The 14,372-nt window shown below is 37.4% G+C and overlaps 1 protein-coding gene across 2 annotated transcripts in view; it reads left to right on the forward strand.

The window, feature by feature from the left end:
• The first annotated feature begins 11,853 nt into the window (after positions 1-11,853).
• LOC145688437 (ADP-ribosylation factor-like protein 16) overlaps positions 11,854-14,372 on the forward strand; it is a 124,752-nt gene continuing 122,233 nt past the window's right edge. The window contains exon 1 of one of the 2 annotated variants that reach the window (XM_081762668.1): positions 11,854-11,952. In XM_081762668.1, the coding sequence (XP_081618794.1) occupies positions 11,869-11,952 (84 nt within the window). In that variant the 5' untranslated portion in view covers positions 11,854-11,868. Of the gene's footprint in view, positions 11,953-12,067; positions 12,217-14,372 lie in introns of those variants that run through there. The other variant, XM_081762669.1, reaches the window with a different exon arrangement.

Here is a 14,372-nt window from a genome sequence, read left to right on the forward strand (position 1 = left end):
ATTGCAGGAAACAGGATCGCTTCTGAGTAAGACAGGAAAACATCGGACCCCGCTGGCGGATGTTGTGAAAGATGTCAGTTACCGACTCTAAGTCATCCAAGTAGATAACAGATAGTAAAAGTACGTTCTACACAAATTTTGAACTTAAAACTAATACGCTCATTTATCCTCAAGGTTGAGTTTTTAATAAATCCTACGGTGTACTACAATTTGAACTTAAAACTAATACGCTCATTTATCCCCAAAGTTGAGCTTTTAATAAATCCTACGGTCTACTACAACGATTCTTTCTTCACACCTAACATTCCCCACGCCGAGTTTTCCGTACACCGAATTTTCCTATACCGAGTTTTCTTATACCGAATTTTCCCTGCACCGACATTTCCTACACCGAATTTTCCTGCTCCCGTATTTATAATCAGTTGTATGTAGTGTAGTCTGTTATTTAAATCTAATAGGCATCATAGGAAGATTCAGAGAAAGTTTTAAGGCAATTAGTCAAGTATAAACAACAGGTGTGTTACAGATGTCTGGAAAGATAAACACAAGTGGGAGAGTAATTAAGTCAGGGCAGGTGGTTGACAGATGACGCCCGGGAAGTACCACTCAGGTGGCTTCCCATGCACACAAGAAATTTGAGTACTTTCACTTTTAGTATAAATATCTACGCTCTAAGATATCTCTTTCAGTTAGTGTCTGGTGAAGACAACGTTAAGTTGCCGAAACCGTTACACTGTAATTTAGTTTTTAATAAACCAGTGTATATACTCTGGTCAGAAGTTTTATTATTTCTTTAGTGAGTTCCAGAGTCGTGATGGATAGAGTTGCATGATATTGACCAGCTTTGGAAGAAACATGTATTTCGATTAAAATCCTGATATCGAAGAAAATCTGGATTTCGAATAAAATCCGGATTTCTGAAGAATGCTATTTTCACACACAATTCACATGTAAGAGCATAGTTACCCTTCAATATAACTGAGCGAAAGATAACGCAGAACATTACTTGTATGAACAGAGATTAACGAAGAGGATTTTAAAACACTATATATGCTCAATAGCATTGCCAAGTCTTAATCCAGCACAGATTTGCTTTTATAAAGTCATTTTTCGAATTTTAAATCATTACTTATCGTATCAAAGATTCTTATGTGTCTTGTGTCTGGTTCTGTTTTATAAGTCATTCCATTTGAAATCTCCTAATTTAGGGTGTAGAGGATGTTACATTTTACGGACATTCTTTCAGGGATTTTTTTTTTTAAATTCTTATTGTAGGCTTACCCAAATACTTGTCAATTGATTAATTGTCGTTGTTTTTTCTTTCTCTCATATAGAGACACTAAAAGGAAATGCACACAAATTTTCTCTACTGTATTTGTCGGCTGCAACAACTTCTTTGCTACACGGTGTTTGTCTTCGTGAGTCTTCCTCTGTGTTACAATATTATTATCAACCATTCTGTCTGCTGAGAAGTATTGGGGAAACGCGACCCGACCGGTCATAGTACGAAAACACCTGATATGGCTAAGTAATTAAAGTGCTCATTTTCTATACACGTGACCTCTAATTCTATCATCAATAGAGTTTTGTCTCGGATAAAATTTCAGTATGATACTGCTTTCAGCTTGATGCTCCGTTTCTTGTTGGCTCGGTACTGAAAACTGGCATGAAATTAAATCAATAATTTAATCTTGTTCCCTTTACCACATCTCAGCTTATTAGCCCATATAGGTTAGTTTTTGGGCGTAAACTCAATAAAATAAACAATAAAAATATTGAACTATCACATAATTTTATATTTGGCCCTGAAATAGGTATCGAAGACTGGTTGTATGTAGTCTTGCTTTGTCTCTAATAAGAAGATAGCTACGACTCTGGGAGCTAAAAATCTCTCCCAAAGCTGTACTTCTTCGGGATCTAAATATTGCATTTTGAAAGATTGCAATCATTTTAATGTAGCATAGTTTAAACATTTTCCGCCTTATTCAGAGTCGTTTTGACGTATGATTAGCATCATACTAAAGGTCTGACTACTGCAGGAAACATATGTTAGTCGAACTCTTTAGTATGACACTAATCACTCGTCATTACGACTCTGCGTTAGGCCCTTTATTTCTTAACCATACTATTATGTAAAAGAGTAAAAAGTGAGTCATTCATCAATATAAAGGCCATACTACTATAGCTAAAAACATAAAATTCGGACATGAAAGTTTTCTCTTAAATGAAATCAAGTATAAGAAAGTTTTTTTAAAATACGTCTCCTAAGGGAGTTTAAAGCTGCTCACTTTAAAAAAAAAATGAACAAAGTACAAATCTTAGATAAGGAAACTGAAACTCGGTATCTGAGCTTGCCATAGCTGAACACGTGTTCAGGCATTCTATTTTTATTCTGTCTGTAAATAGGGAAAAGGGACAATTTCTATACAACGAATTTTGATTAGGGGAGGCCGTGGCTGGTTGGCGAACTTTTCATTCTTTATTTTTTTCTTATCAGCAGATAGTGCACTGTATTGCAATGTAATGGATGTGTACGGACAGACAAATGTTTCCCCTAATAAATTCTAATTTTTTGTTCCTTACAGTTTTCGAGAAATACATTTTTCTTTCTTTTAAAATGGAGTATTCCAATCGACCTCTAGTAAGGGGCTGGTTGGCTGATATTGTAGGGCTAGTTGGCATACTTTTTAAATATATCAAAACACAAACAAAAATAGGATTTATTAGAAATAAAGGTGATTTTTCTAAATTCTATTATATATATATATATATATATATATATATTGCAATGAAGTAGGCTATTTGAAGTTTCAAATGACTTTTATTCACAACATTTAAAAGAATCAGCATTATGAAATATGAAAACTTCTTCCTTTCGTTCCAGCTTAGTTGTCATGATAAGCTACAAGACTATCAGACCACATAAGCTTTTATAGAATTTGGTGTACATTAATTCTTCATATTATTTCAAAATGTAATTAACATAACTGAACTATCAAGAAACGCTGTTTATTTTCTGCTGTTCACAAAGTAGCTAAGAGAAACTAAGCTAATTTTTAACTGAATTACTGAGAAACGCAGTTTAATTCCTACTTTTCGTAAAGAAAGAAGAAGCAATAGCTAGGCGTATATTTTTGTAACAAAAGAGCACATACAAATTATTCTTGATCCTGAGAATTAGGCCTATTCAGAAAATTCAGAGTCCGACATTCAGTCATATCTCGATTTCAAAATTTTGACAGTAATCCAATACATGCATGCTATTCTATAACATTGAAGTAAAAGATTGATAGAACTGTAAACAACATAGCAATAAAACAAACAATGTAATAAGAAAAGTAAAATAAAATTCCACACGGGGTTGGTTGGCGCACTTGCCGGAGGTTCAATGCCGCGTTCAGAAAAGCTCTCCAGTGACTTCTACCCTAAGCTAACTTGATCCAGTTTCTAATTTTTATTCCTATTTCTGCAAGATCCATCTTAATATTGTCCTCCCATCTGTGCTTGTCTTTTTAATGGCTGTTTTCCGATTGGTCTTCCAGTCAAGACTTTGAAAGCGTTTCTACTTTCTTCCATTCTAGCTACATGATCTGTCCACCTGAGTCTCCTAGGCTTAATGACCCTAACAATGTTTGGTAAACCATATAAATTATGTAGTTTCTCGTTATGAAGTTTCCACCATTCCACATTCCCGTTCCTCTTGGGTCCGAATATTCTTCTCAGGATCTTGTTCTCAAATACTTTCAGTCTATGTTCTTCCCTCAGAGTAAGCGATCATTTTTCGAAACCATAGAGAACAACAGGCATGATTACCGTTTTATATATTTTAAGCTTCAAATTCCTCGACAGAATTCGCGTCGACAAGAGATTTTGAACTGAATAATAACACGAATTCCCTGCTTTTAGTCGACATTTATTTTATTATCAAATATTCATATTTAAGTATAAAGTAATTTCCATAAATAAGATGCCATTTTCTGTTTTCAGGATCGAGAAATGAAGAAATTGTGTTACTAAAGAACAATAATGATATCGTTAGTATATATACCTCCATACTTTATATTGAATAGTCTAACAACATATGATATTATGGCGTGTCAGATGGAAGTGGATTAACAGAAATTTTGGACTGTGCATTGGCAGTGTGAAGCAGATGTTAAACTGGAAAAAGTTTCCTCAAAACATGGAGCTTTACAGCTTCTTACTGAAGAAATTTCACGTCCAATAATTGATGATGCTGAAGTAACAAATTTTGAAAGTATGAGGACAGATTTGGAAAAGAAGGGCGAGCAAAGTCGCACTACTCGCTTGTGGGTTTACTGCCTTATTAAGCCCGTTTTGCTGATGCTGTCATTTGTGATGGCAGAAAGGGAAGCAGATTGGTGTCTACCTGTTGTTTCCTTACTTTGCCGCTGCTGGTCACTGAAACTATTTGCGATATCCTATAAGATATCTTAGGTTTATGGAAAGAATGCCTTGAACACTTCTTGAGCGGTGAACATGTTATGAGGCATACCAATGGCTTGTGGAATGGTAATGGTCAGACATGAGATATGGGCATGGGGAGAGAGGAACTTCTTTAAGATGAATAACAACAAATTGTGCTGCTGCGAAACGATGAGCTTTGAGTATGCATGTAACAAACCAATTACAGAACGACCTATGCAATCTGATAAACAATGCCAGACCGAAGGAGACGTTGTATTACAAGGAAGAGAGAAAAGGAAGAATTAGTCGTGATTCCAAAGACAGGAAAAAATGGCAAGGAAATTAAAGAGTGCATATAGCTTTTGAGTCCAGTAGATCACCCTGAAGGATTAGTAAATACTGTATCCGGGAAAATAGCACCCCATGAGGCAAATGTAGACAATGCTTACGCAATAGGAAAATCTATGGTCTCCAAATTTGAGCAATGTTTCTCAGATGGATTTTATGCACCTCTTCATAGAGGCGTTATCAAAATCAATGAGGGAACGGAAAGTACCGGACCTAAAACTTCTGTTGCAATAGATACAACTTTACTATATTCTAGGGTTGTAGTCCTTCAAATATGCAAAGAAATAAACATGCTCGACGTATTAAAATATGAACTTGCTACAGCACTTCCATCGATATTTACAAATGATGACCGTATTCGAGAAGCTAAAGGCAAATCTAAGTTTATTTTAAAAACTAATTTGGCCATACCTATGTCAGCCAGAGTTTGTAACAAACCTTCACTAATTATCACTGATGGTTGTGCATATCTGTGGATCGTGAACTGGCAAGCGAGAGGAATTGTTAGAGATTTCTTACAAACTTCTATAATAAAGTTATTGCACATTTGCTAGAAGCAGACGTCAACTTAATTTTCGACAGATATTACGAATACAGTATTAAATTATCCACGAGGGCTACTTGAGAGAAGCAGTTTGCAGGGAGGTTAATTTTGACAGAGGAAGCGCCACTTCCTGTACAGAAGGCAATTTTAGCGAATAGTGACAATAAGGAGCAGTTGATTCAATTTTAACCAGATATGTTGTCAACAAAGTGGCAAGGTTGTGCGTAGGAAACACTCTTATCATTACTAACCCATACAAATAAAATGTAGTATTATCGTAGACCGAATTCATTTGCAGACCTTTCATGAAGAGGCAGATATCATAATGATGCAACAGCTGGTATTTTCGCCGATCCCAAGATGTACATCCAATACATGGCTGAAGTAGCACTCTTATTGGTCACGTACTGATGACATCACAAAGTTTCAAGTTCAACCTGCTAGTATGCTTGTTGCTTTCGTTTCTCTGTTTTTGTGGATTGTGTTCTGTAAAAAGAAGAGATACTCAATGTTATTACTTGTGAAATACATTGCATTATAATTCTTGATTCATGTTCACTTTTAGGCGGTACAAATATATTATCCTTAAGTAAGTATTCGTCCAAACAAAAGTTTGAAAACGCAATACACATGAATGTTATTACTGTCCAAAATTTTAACATTTTTTATTAGATCACAGGTGATCATTATGAATACACTGGCTCTTGCGAAAACCGTTCACTTTGTTAAAAAAAAAAAAAAACATACAGAACTTGGGTCACACTCACTTGATGACGCAAAATTAAAAACGTCTTGACCTGGTTACTTTTCCCATGTGCAAAAATGTTTCTCAAATTAACTTTACATTACACGTTCCACAAGAGTAGGTCTTGTTTAGAAGTATTTTGCAGCAAATAGCGTTGTGATGTCGTTATAGATAAGCTATGCTTGGTTCAATTGCACGAGAAATGCCCACCAACATGAGCTAGATGCCCATTATTAGTTGGCGTTGTTTATGAACCACATAAGGATACCAATTTGAGCGTACAATATAAATTGCATTACATTTCGCTCTAGTTTGGCGTCCCTTTCAACACCAAGGTTATCATGAGACATGGATCTACAGCTTCACATGGAATTCGAACCACATGGTATTACGTTGGGAATCGAATTCGGATCTCCTTTGTCAAAGACACGTACGTTAACAATGAAACCACGAGATAGTTCCAAACAATGTAAAGTTAACCCTGTTTTTCTTTACTATGGTCGGGATGGGGACGAGCGAGTTTTTGAAGCTCGACTCGACTCGAAACAGATACCTTTGAGCTCGACTCCAGAACTCGGCTCGAAAAATTTTCTCCAACAGGGTTAACTTTACATTGTTTGAAACTATCTTGTGGTTTTATCGTTAACGTACGTGTCTTTCACCCCGCAGATCCGAATTCAATTCCCGGCATAACGTCATGTGGTTCGGATTCCCCCCGAAGCCGTAGATCCATGTCTCATGATAAGCTTGGTGTTGAAAGGGACGCTAAACTCCAACGAAATGTATTGTAAGATGCAAGTTCCAATTAAGATTGAGTTTCGAGTCGAGTCGAGTCAAAACGAGCCAAATCCTGTGTGTAGTTTCAAGTACTCTCTTCAAATATCCTATAGACAATATAATTATTGTCAATGATACTACCACAAATTATTATTATTATTAACTAACTAACTCTATGGCCTATGGAACCCTCAGGTTCAGTGCCGCGTTCACAAAAGCTCTCCAATGACTTCTATCCTTAGCTAATTGCATCCAGTTTCTACTTTGTATTCCAATCTCTGCGAGATCCATCTTAATATTATCCTCCCATCTGCGCCTAGGTCTTCCTAATGGTCGTTTTCCTATGGGTCTTCCAGTCAAGGCTTTGAAAGCATTTCTACTTTCTTCCATTCTAGCTACATGACCTGCCCACCTAAGCCTCCTAGACTTGACGACCCTAACAATGTTGGGTAAACCGTATAAACTATGTAGTTCCTCGTTATGAAGTTTCCGCCATTCCCCATTCTCGTTCCTCTTGGGTCCGAATATTCTTCTCAGGATCCTGTTCTCAAATACTTTCAGTCTATGTTCTTCCCTCAGAGTAAGTGACCATGTTTCGCAACCATACAGAACAACAGGCATGATTATCGTTTTATATATTTTAAGCTTCAAATTTTTCGACAGAATTCGCGACGACAAGAGATTTTGAACCGAATAGTAACACGAATTCCCTGCTTTTAGTCGACATTTAATTTCTCCGTGAATATGATTTTCATCTGTTAATATTGATCCTAAATATTTGAAACTATCCACTTTATCAAAAGTATTATTTAATATTTTAACGCCCCCACAATTTGCCGTATTACGGTCCCGACGCACTTCCATGTATTTAGTTTTCTCTGCATTTACTTCTAAACCCATGTCCCTGCAAGCGTTTAATAAGATCTCTGCATTTATTTCTACTGTTCTCATATCATCCCCTATTAAATTTACATCATCAGCATATGCCATCACCTGGTGAATACCGTTCAACTCTAGGCCCTGGTTGCTATCTTTGATTTTCCTTATAGCGTATTCCAGCACAAAGTTAAATAATAATGGCGACAACGCATCTCCTTGTTTCAGGCCATTTTGGACGTGAAAGCTCGTGGACAAAAATTTTCCTACCCGGACTTTACTTTGGGATTCACTTAAGCATATCTTAATTAATCCAATTAGCTTTCTCGGTATTCCAAGTTCTGTAAGAACTTGTACAATGTTTCTCTCCTAACCGAGTCGTAAGCCTTTCTAAAATCAATAAATAGTTGATGTACCGGGATATTGTATTCCCACTTTTTTTCGAGTATTTGGCGAATGGTAAATATTTGGTCGATAGTTGATCGATTTCGTCTAAATCCGCACTGATAATTTCCAATAATTTCATCTGCGTATGGGGTCAGTCTTGCTAATAGAATTATCTATTATTATTATTATTATTATTATTATTATTATTATTATTATTATTATTATTATTATTATTATTATTATTATTATTATTATTATTATTATTATAACTCCGTGTATAAATATGAAACATAGGTGGTTTGTATCTGAATACTAAAATCTATTTGAGTTTAATCTCTGTAGTCGTGAAGTCTAGGAAGCAAGGACATCATTCACGAGGTTCTTGGTTTGAGTTACGGAGAAGCAAGTATTCGGGCTCGAGCCAAAATTGTTTAAAGTTATAGGGTGCTGGCCAAACATGTTCAAAAGTTCTTGGCCCGTGTTTAGAATTGTCAACGACTTCAGCGGCTCCGTTCACAAGCTCATTCACTATCGTGCCGAATTGAGAAGTGAGCCGAGCCAATAGCTCACACAACCGAGCCGGTTCGAGCCGATGGTCACCTGAGCCAAACCGAAACGAGCTGATGACTCAAGACTCGAGCCATGGGCTCAGTTGAGCCAAGTCGAACCGATCCTATGGCTCACCTGAGCCGAGTCGAACAGAGTAGATGGCTCATCTCAACCGAGCCCGCTCAAGCTGTTTGGTCAGTTGAACCAAGTTGAGCCCTTTGACATCACTACCGGTATTGGATTTCTGCTTAGGCTCAAAAATATTACAGTGCAGATCTCAGCCTTTATGGTAAGATCTACAGCATATGCAGGGGTGTAGCCAAGGGGGGCCCATCGGGGCCCGGCCCCCCAAATGGTTTCTTGGCCCCCCCAAATGACCAGCTTTTAAAACATTATAGTAAAATTATCTCGCTTCATTCATTTAAAAGTAACAAAGTTTATTGACAATTAATAATTTATGGAGAAATATTGTTTTTCCATATCGATCGAAAAATAGTATAGTATATCTTCCTTATACCGATCGAAAAATAGGATACTTTTTTGTGACAGCAGATTACACAATTTACTGCGATTTATATTTGACAGTTTGAAGACAAACGTTTTAACAAGGTACTACAAATACAGCCATAAAACAAAGGTACTAAACTGATTTCTAAGTACAGTATATGCTTTGACAAGTGTTTTAAAAGACATAGAGGATGGAAAATTTGGTGAGAAATAATGTTTTTATTCAATTTGGATTTCATTCACTCTCTTTTATTTTTACTCAGTGTAATAAAATAATTACCGTATGTTTTGTTTTAGTCACGAATAATAAATAAATATTTTTGTGAGGAAAACATAAAGAAATTAAGTGAAATTTCAAAGAAAATCAATCTTATGTAGATAGGTTCTGTATACAAGGTCTTAAATTAAAATATAAAGGTAACCAAGAAATGTTTTGTTGCTTTTTCACCCACCACCTTCGAACATCGATATGTCGCCTAACCTGGAAGATCAAAAATAGTCCCCATCAGCATCGACGACCTTCTGAAAACGTTCTGGAAGGCCATGCAATCCATCGCGGTAGAACTTGGTGGGCCGTGAAACGAAGAAAGTATGAGGTGCATTTTGGACTTTTACTAGGGATTTGAACTGGCGTCCTCTAAGGTGATTGTCCAAAGAATGGAACAGGTGATAATCGGACGGTGCAATACCCGGGGAATATAGTGGTTGCAATATTGTTTCCCATCCAAGGCGGAAAATGGTGTCCTGAGTCATCCTACCCATGTGGGACTTAGCGTTGTCCCGTAAACGAGGACCCATTTGCAATTCAGAAGGCATGGCTCCAGAGTTTTGAGTTTTTGTTGAACACAGCTCAACTGCTGACAGTACACAGTTGCATTCATACTCTGACCAGCTGGTAGCAGTTTCCGATGCACGATGCACCAAACACACAGGACCTTCTTCTGGTACAGTGTTGGTTTCTGCTGTTTTGAAATCGGTTCATGGGATGCTAACCAATGATGACAGCTCCGTGGAGCTTCGTATAGGACACACTTTTTATCACATGTGAACGCCCTGTCCAGAAATGGCTCCGAAACAGTAAATAAACATAGGCGACTGCCGCGTTGCCTTCTGGCCCGGAGTCAAAATATGAGAAACCATCGACCCAACTTGTAATGCTTCACAAGTTGATGGATGTGCTGCCGAATGGTTTCACCACATACTGAATTGTAGTCCCAGTTTCTCTTTGTACATGTGTTAGTCTTCTGGCACGTAGTGTTTTCGGGTGTTCGTCATCGTTCTTAAACTTGTTAAATCATCGCTGCAATGTCCGCGTCTTCATGACACCCTCACCAAAGGCCTGGCATATCTTCTGTCCCGCTACAGCGGCGTTTGACCTCCATTTGAACTCGTTCAGCATACATGCTCTTATGACGCTCTGTAGATGTCCCATGTTCCATCTGTCTTTACGCAAGTTCACGGTGTATCTGAATTGCCACAACCAGGTAGTATGTTGGATGTACCCACACCAACAACTGACGTTCGCCTTATCTCCACTAGCATTCAACTCACAGTGTGAGTTCCAATTGAACACAGACCTCCACGAAAAGGGACAGAACTTTCTTGGTTACCTTTATAGTTATGCACAAAGTATAGCGTTTGGCCCCGGGCAGTTGTTCTTGATTACGCATAATAAAAACTATCTTGAATATAATTTATGGATAATAATAATAATAATAATAATAATAATAATAATAATAATAATAAGCTAAAATAGTGTTTTTAGTCTTCCAGAAGGAAACCAAAATTTTCCCTTCTTTCAGGCCTCAAAAACACTAGCAGCAACACATTTTTTTTGGCTTTGTACATTGTAGTTGCCCCCCCCCCCTCAAAAACGACGGGCCCCCCTACACAAACCTGCTGGCTACACCCCTGAGCATATGCTTATATTAGTGCTCACGACATTTGAAGCTGTCTCGTTATAAAAATCTATTGTCGTCTTGTTATCATGACGAGACGAGATGCGAGCAGTGTCCTCTCTCGTGAGAAACATTTAAAGTATTCCAAATTAATGCTTACATTTCTCACAGCTTTCGCTTTCCAGTCTAATCAAGCCATAATTTCGAAACGAGATTAAACGAGCTCAACGACCGAGCCAATTATCAAACTCGACTTCAAAAACAGCGACTCGGCTAGGAACTTGACTCGAAAAAATTACCTCTCATTCGACTCGAAACTCGAGTTTTCGCTCGACTCGTGTCCATCTCTAACTAGGGTAAACTTTACATCGCCTTAAACTTCTAAGCTGCATCTAGGGGCGCTTGGGGAGGGGGCGCATCGGAAACCGCCCAGTAGCCCGGTGGCCCTATCCGCCCCTGGCTCAATGGTGACAAAGTGGTATCAAGATGTTTCTACACATATTAAACTATCAAAATCAATCATAAAACCTTTGCCATCTCTCTCTCTCTCTCTCTCTCTCTCTCTCTCACACACACACACACAGACAAAAGTTTAGGGCCTTATGCACAGTCGTTCTGACACGTGATTAGTACCATACTAAAGAGTTCGATTAACATATGTTTCCTGCAGTAGTCAGGTTTTTAGTGTGACGTATGTCAAAACGACTCTGCATAAGGCCCTTTCTGTCTTGGTGCCCAGACTATCCTCGGGCCTTATTCCGCAGTGATTGATTTCAATTCTACGCAAATTCTCTTTGGATATAGTATACATGAAGCTGCGTCAGTTCCCGAAGGAGCAGGACGCGTATACTTTTAGGGATTATTCATTGAATGTGTACGAACTTACAAAGAGGGTAACAAAGCGACTTTTATTCATTTACTGATAATTGGCACATCATTGTTTATTGTTTTCTGCATTGCGTTCGAACATCTAATTTTGGTTAACTGGTACGGAATGAAGTATCTTATTCTAACTGGCCTCAAATTTTCTTGATCTGGCATAACTGATTGTAGTTCCATGGTAACGGGAGAATGTTTACAAATAACGAAAATTCTTTGGCATTGTGGAAATTGGATGAATGAATGCTTGCAGAGTGTATTATGCAACTTTGGAAATGGTATGGATTTTGTATTTTGGTAGTTATTATGAACTGTACTAAAACACGTTTCTAAAAATGTTTTAGAAACTGTAATGTTTCGTTACGTAGACGCGTCGGTTATATTTTTTAGTTTTACGAATCTGCTGCCAATAAAGTACGGTGCAGGTTGAGAGTACCCCACCACAGAAATGGTAATTTTATTTATTAGTACACGGTAAAAGAAAAAAAGTGCATCAGAAATTTGTTTATGCAGGAACCATCCTTATAACCAGAGTAGCATACACAACTATATAATATAAAAATCAGTATCATATAATCGTTCATAAAAGAAGCACGTGCTATCCCACTTTATAAGGGACTTACTTATCATCATGAAATATGAACTTCCCACAGCAGGAAATGCATTCTTACTGCCTTAGAAAGTCTTTCTTAAGGAACAAGTTACTTTAATTGGTACAGATTGACTTTAGGACTGACTATACATACAGGATGTGGATATACGGCATAAAAACTACAATACATGAAACGCATACCAATTTGAACTAGGTGCCACAAAAAGGCATGAATGCTATCTAAAGAAGACATGGCAGGATCGCAGCATGGGGAATGCGTCCGTAGGAGACTGGCGCGTGAGTTATGGTGGGTATACGAGGAGAGTGGGAAAATAATTCATATGGTGTGAAAACACAGCCTTACGTGTAACTCCGGTTTGCGACACTTATGTTGTTATTACTTTCTACCAGGGTTGGCAAAAACCATGGTTTTTATTGAAAAAAAAAAAAAAACAAGTTTTGTTTGGTTTACACCAGGTTTTTTGGTTTAAATAATTTACTCTATGTATTTATATTAGATATGAACATAAATTAGTTTGTTTCGCCTTGGTGTTATTATGGAACAACAAGGTTATGTTGGAAGGGAACACAAGCTTAAGGCAGAATCGAAACCGCTTCTGGGCTTACATCCAAGAGAAATTGTCCATTTGACACAAAACTAGGAGTAATTTGTCATAAATGCGATTGCCGACTCACTGACGAAGGACTCCTGACAAAAATACGTTATACTGATCTTTGCATAGGCCGTTTGTCAATATAATTGTCAAGAGTCATTTCAGAAGGACAAGAAGATAAAACGGTTACACAAGTAAAAACATTATACAGAATCATATATAAATCAGGGAACTCCCACCGTAGCCATTGGGAAAATCCTGTTATTACTTCAGTTGCATTTGTATGTAAAATTTTAATGTCAACGTATCATAATCACTACGCTAAAACTGAGGTATTAAATTACAAATTTGGTATGTAGTTATCATTCAATAAAATTAAAACAAAGTCAGATCCAAGCTGATGTTGGAAGCTGCGTAGGCAGGTGATAAATTTTGCCAATTTCTATCAATATATTTAAGCGACCTTGGCTTCTTTATAAAACTACAGGCATTCATTCAAGTGGAAATATATAATCTGGTTTCATTTCGTATATTTAGGCTTAACATCCTTATGAAATACCAAGGTTATCACGGAGAAGACTTTTACTTAGAGGGACACCTTGAATCGCTGCTTGGTTTACACTTGAAAGATGGGTTGTGGTTCGACCGAGAATTGAACACGGGACCTCTTGATTAAAAGGTGAAAAGTAAATAAACGTAATACGGATGGTTTGATATGTGGAAACGTCACCATGAAGTTCACACGATTTAAAGCATTTTTCGTTTTTTTTTTTTTTTTTGTTTAAAGCAGTTAAAAAAAAAAAACAGTTGGTTTAAACCAGCCGACCCGGCTTTCTACATTGCCTTCACATAGTGCATCACTTAATCATGTCTTCCTTATGGAGTAGCATGGTAAAGAGCACACTTTTCATTTTGTATTTCTGCCTTATATATGTGAGAGGCAACATCCAGAGATATATTTTGATTACTTATACAATGCAGTTATGAAATTAAATAATATATCTCTTTCGTACAGTTTACAAATTTATCCCTTCATAGACTGGGGTAGCTCCGAAAAGAAGTTCACATATTTCAACATTCTATATACACTTTTCCAGGTCAAGTGACTTCAGGTAGCGCCTTACTGCTCTTCCTACGCCTTAACCTTGTGGGCTGCCATCTAGCTTCACTTGCTTGCTTCTTCACATCCCAGTTATGAGATAGTCCCTTCGTAGAAACACGAAAATCC

The sequence above is a fragment of the Thermobia domestica genome, chromosome 6, assembly GCF_964235325.1.
Source record: "Thermobia domestica chromosome 6, izTheDome1.hap1.1, whole genome shotgun sequence".
NCBI classification, from domain to species: Eukaryota; Metazoa; Arthropoda; class Insecta; order Zygentoma; family Lepismatidae; genus Thermobia; species Thermobia domestica.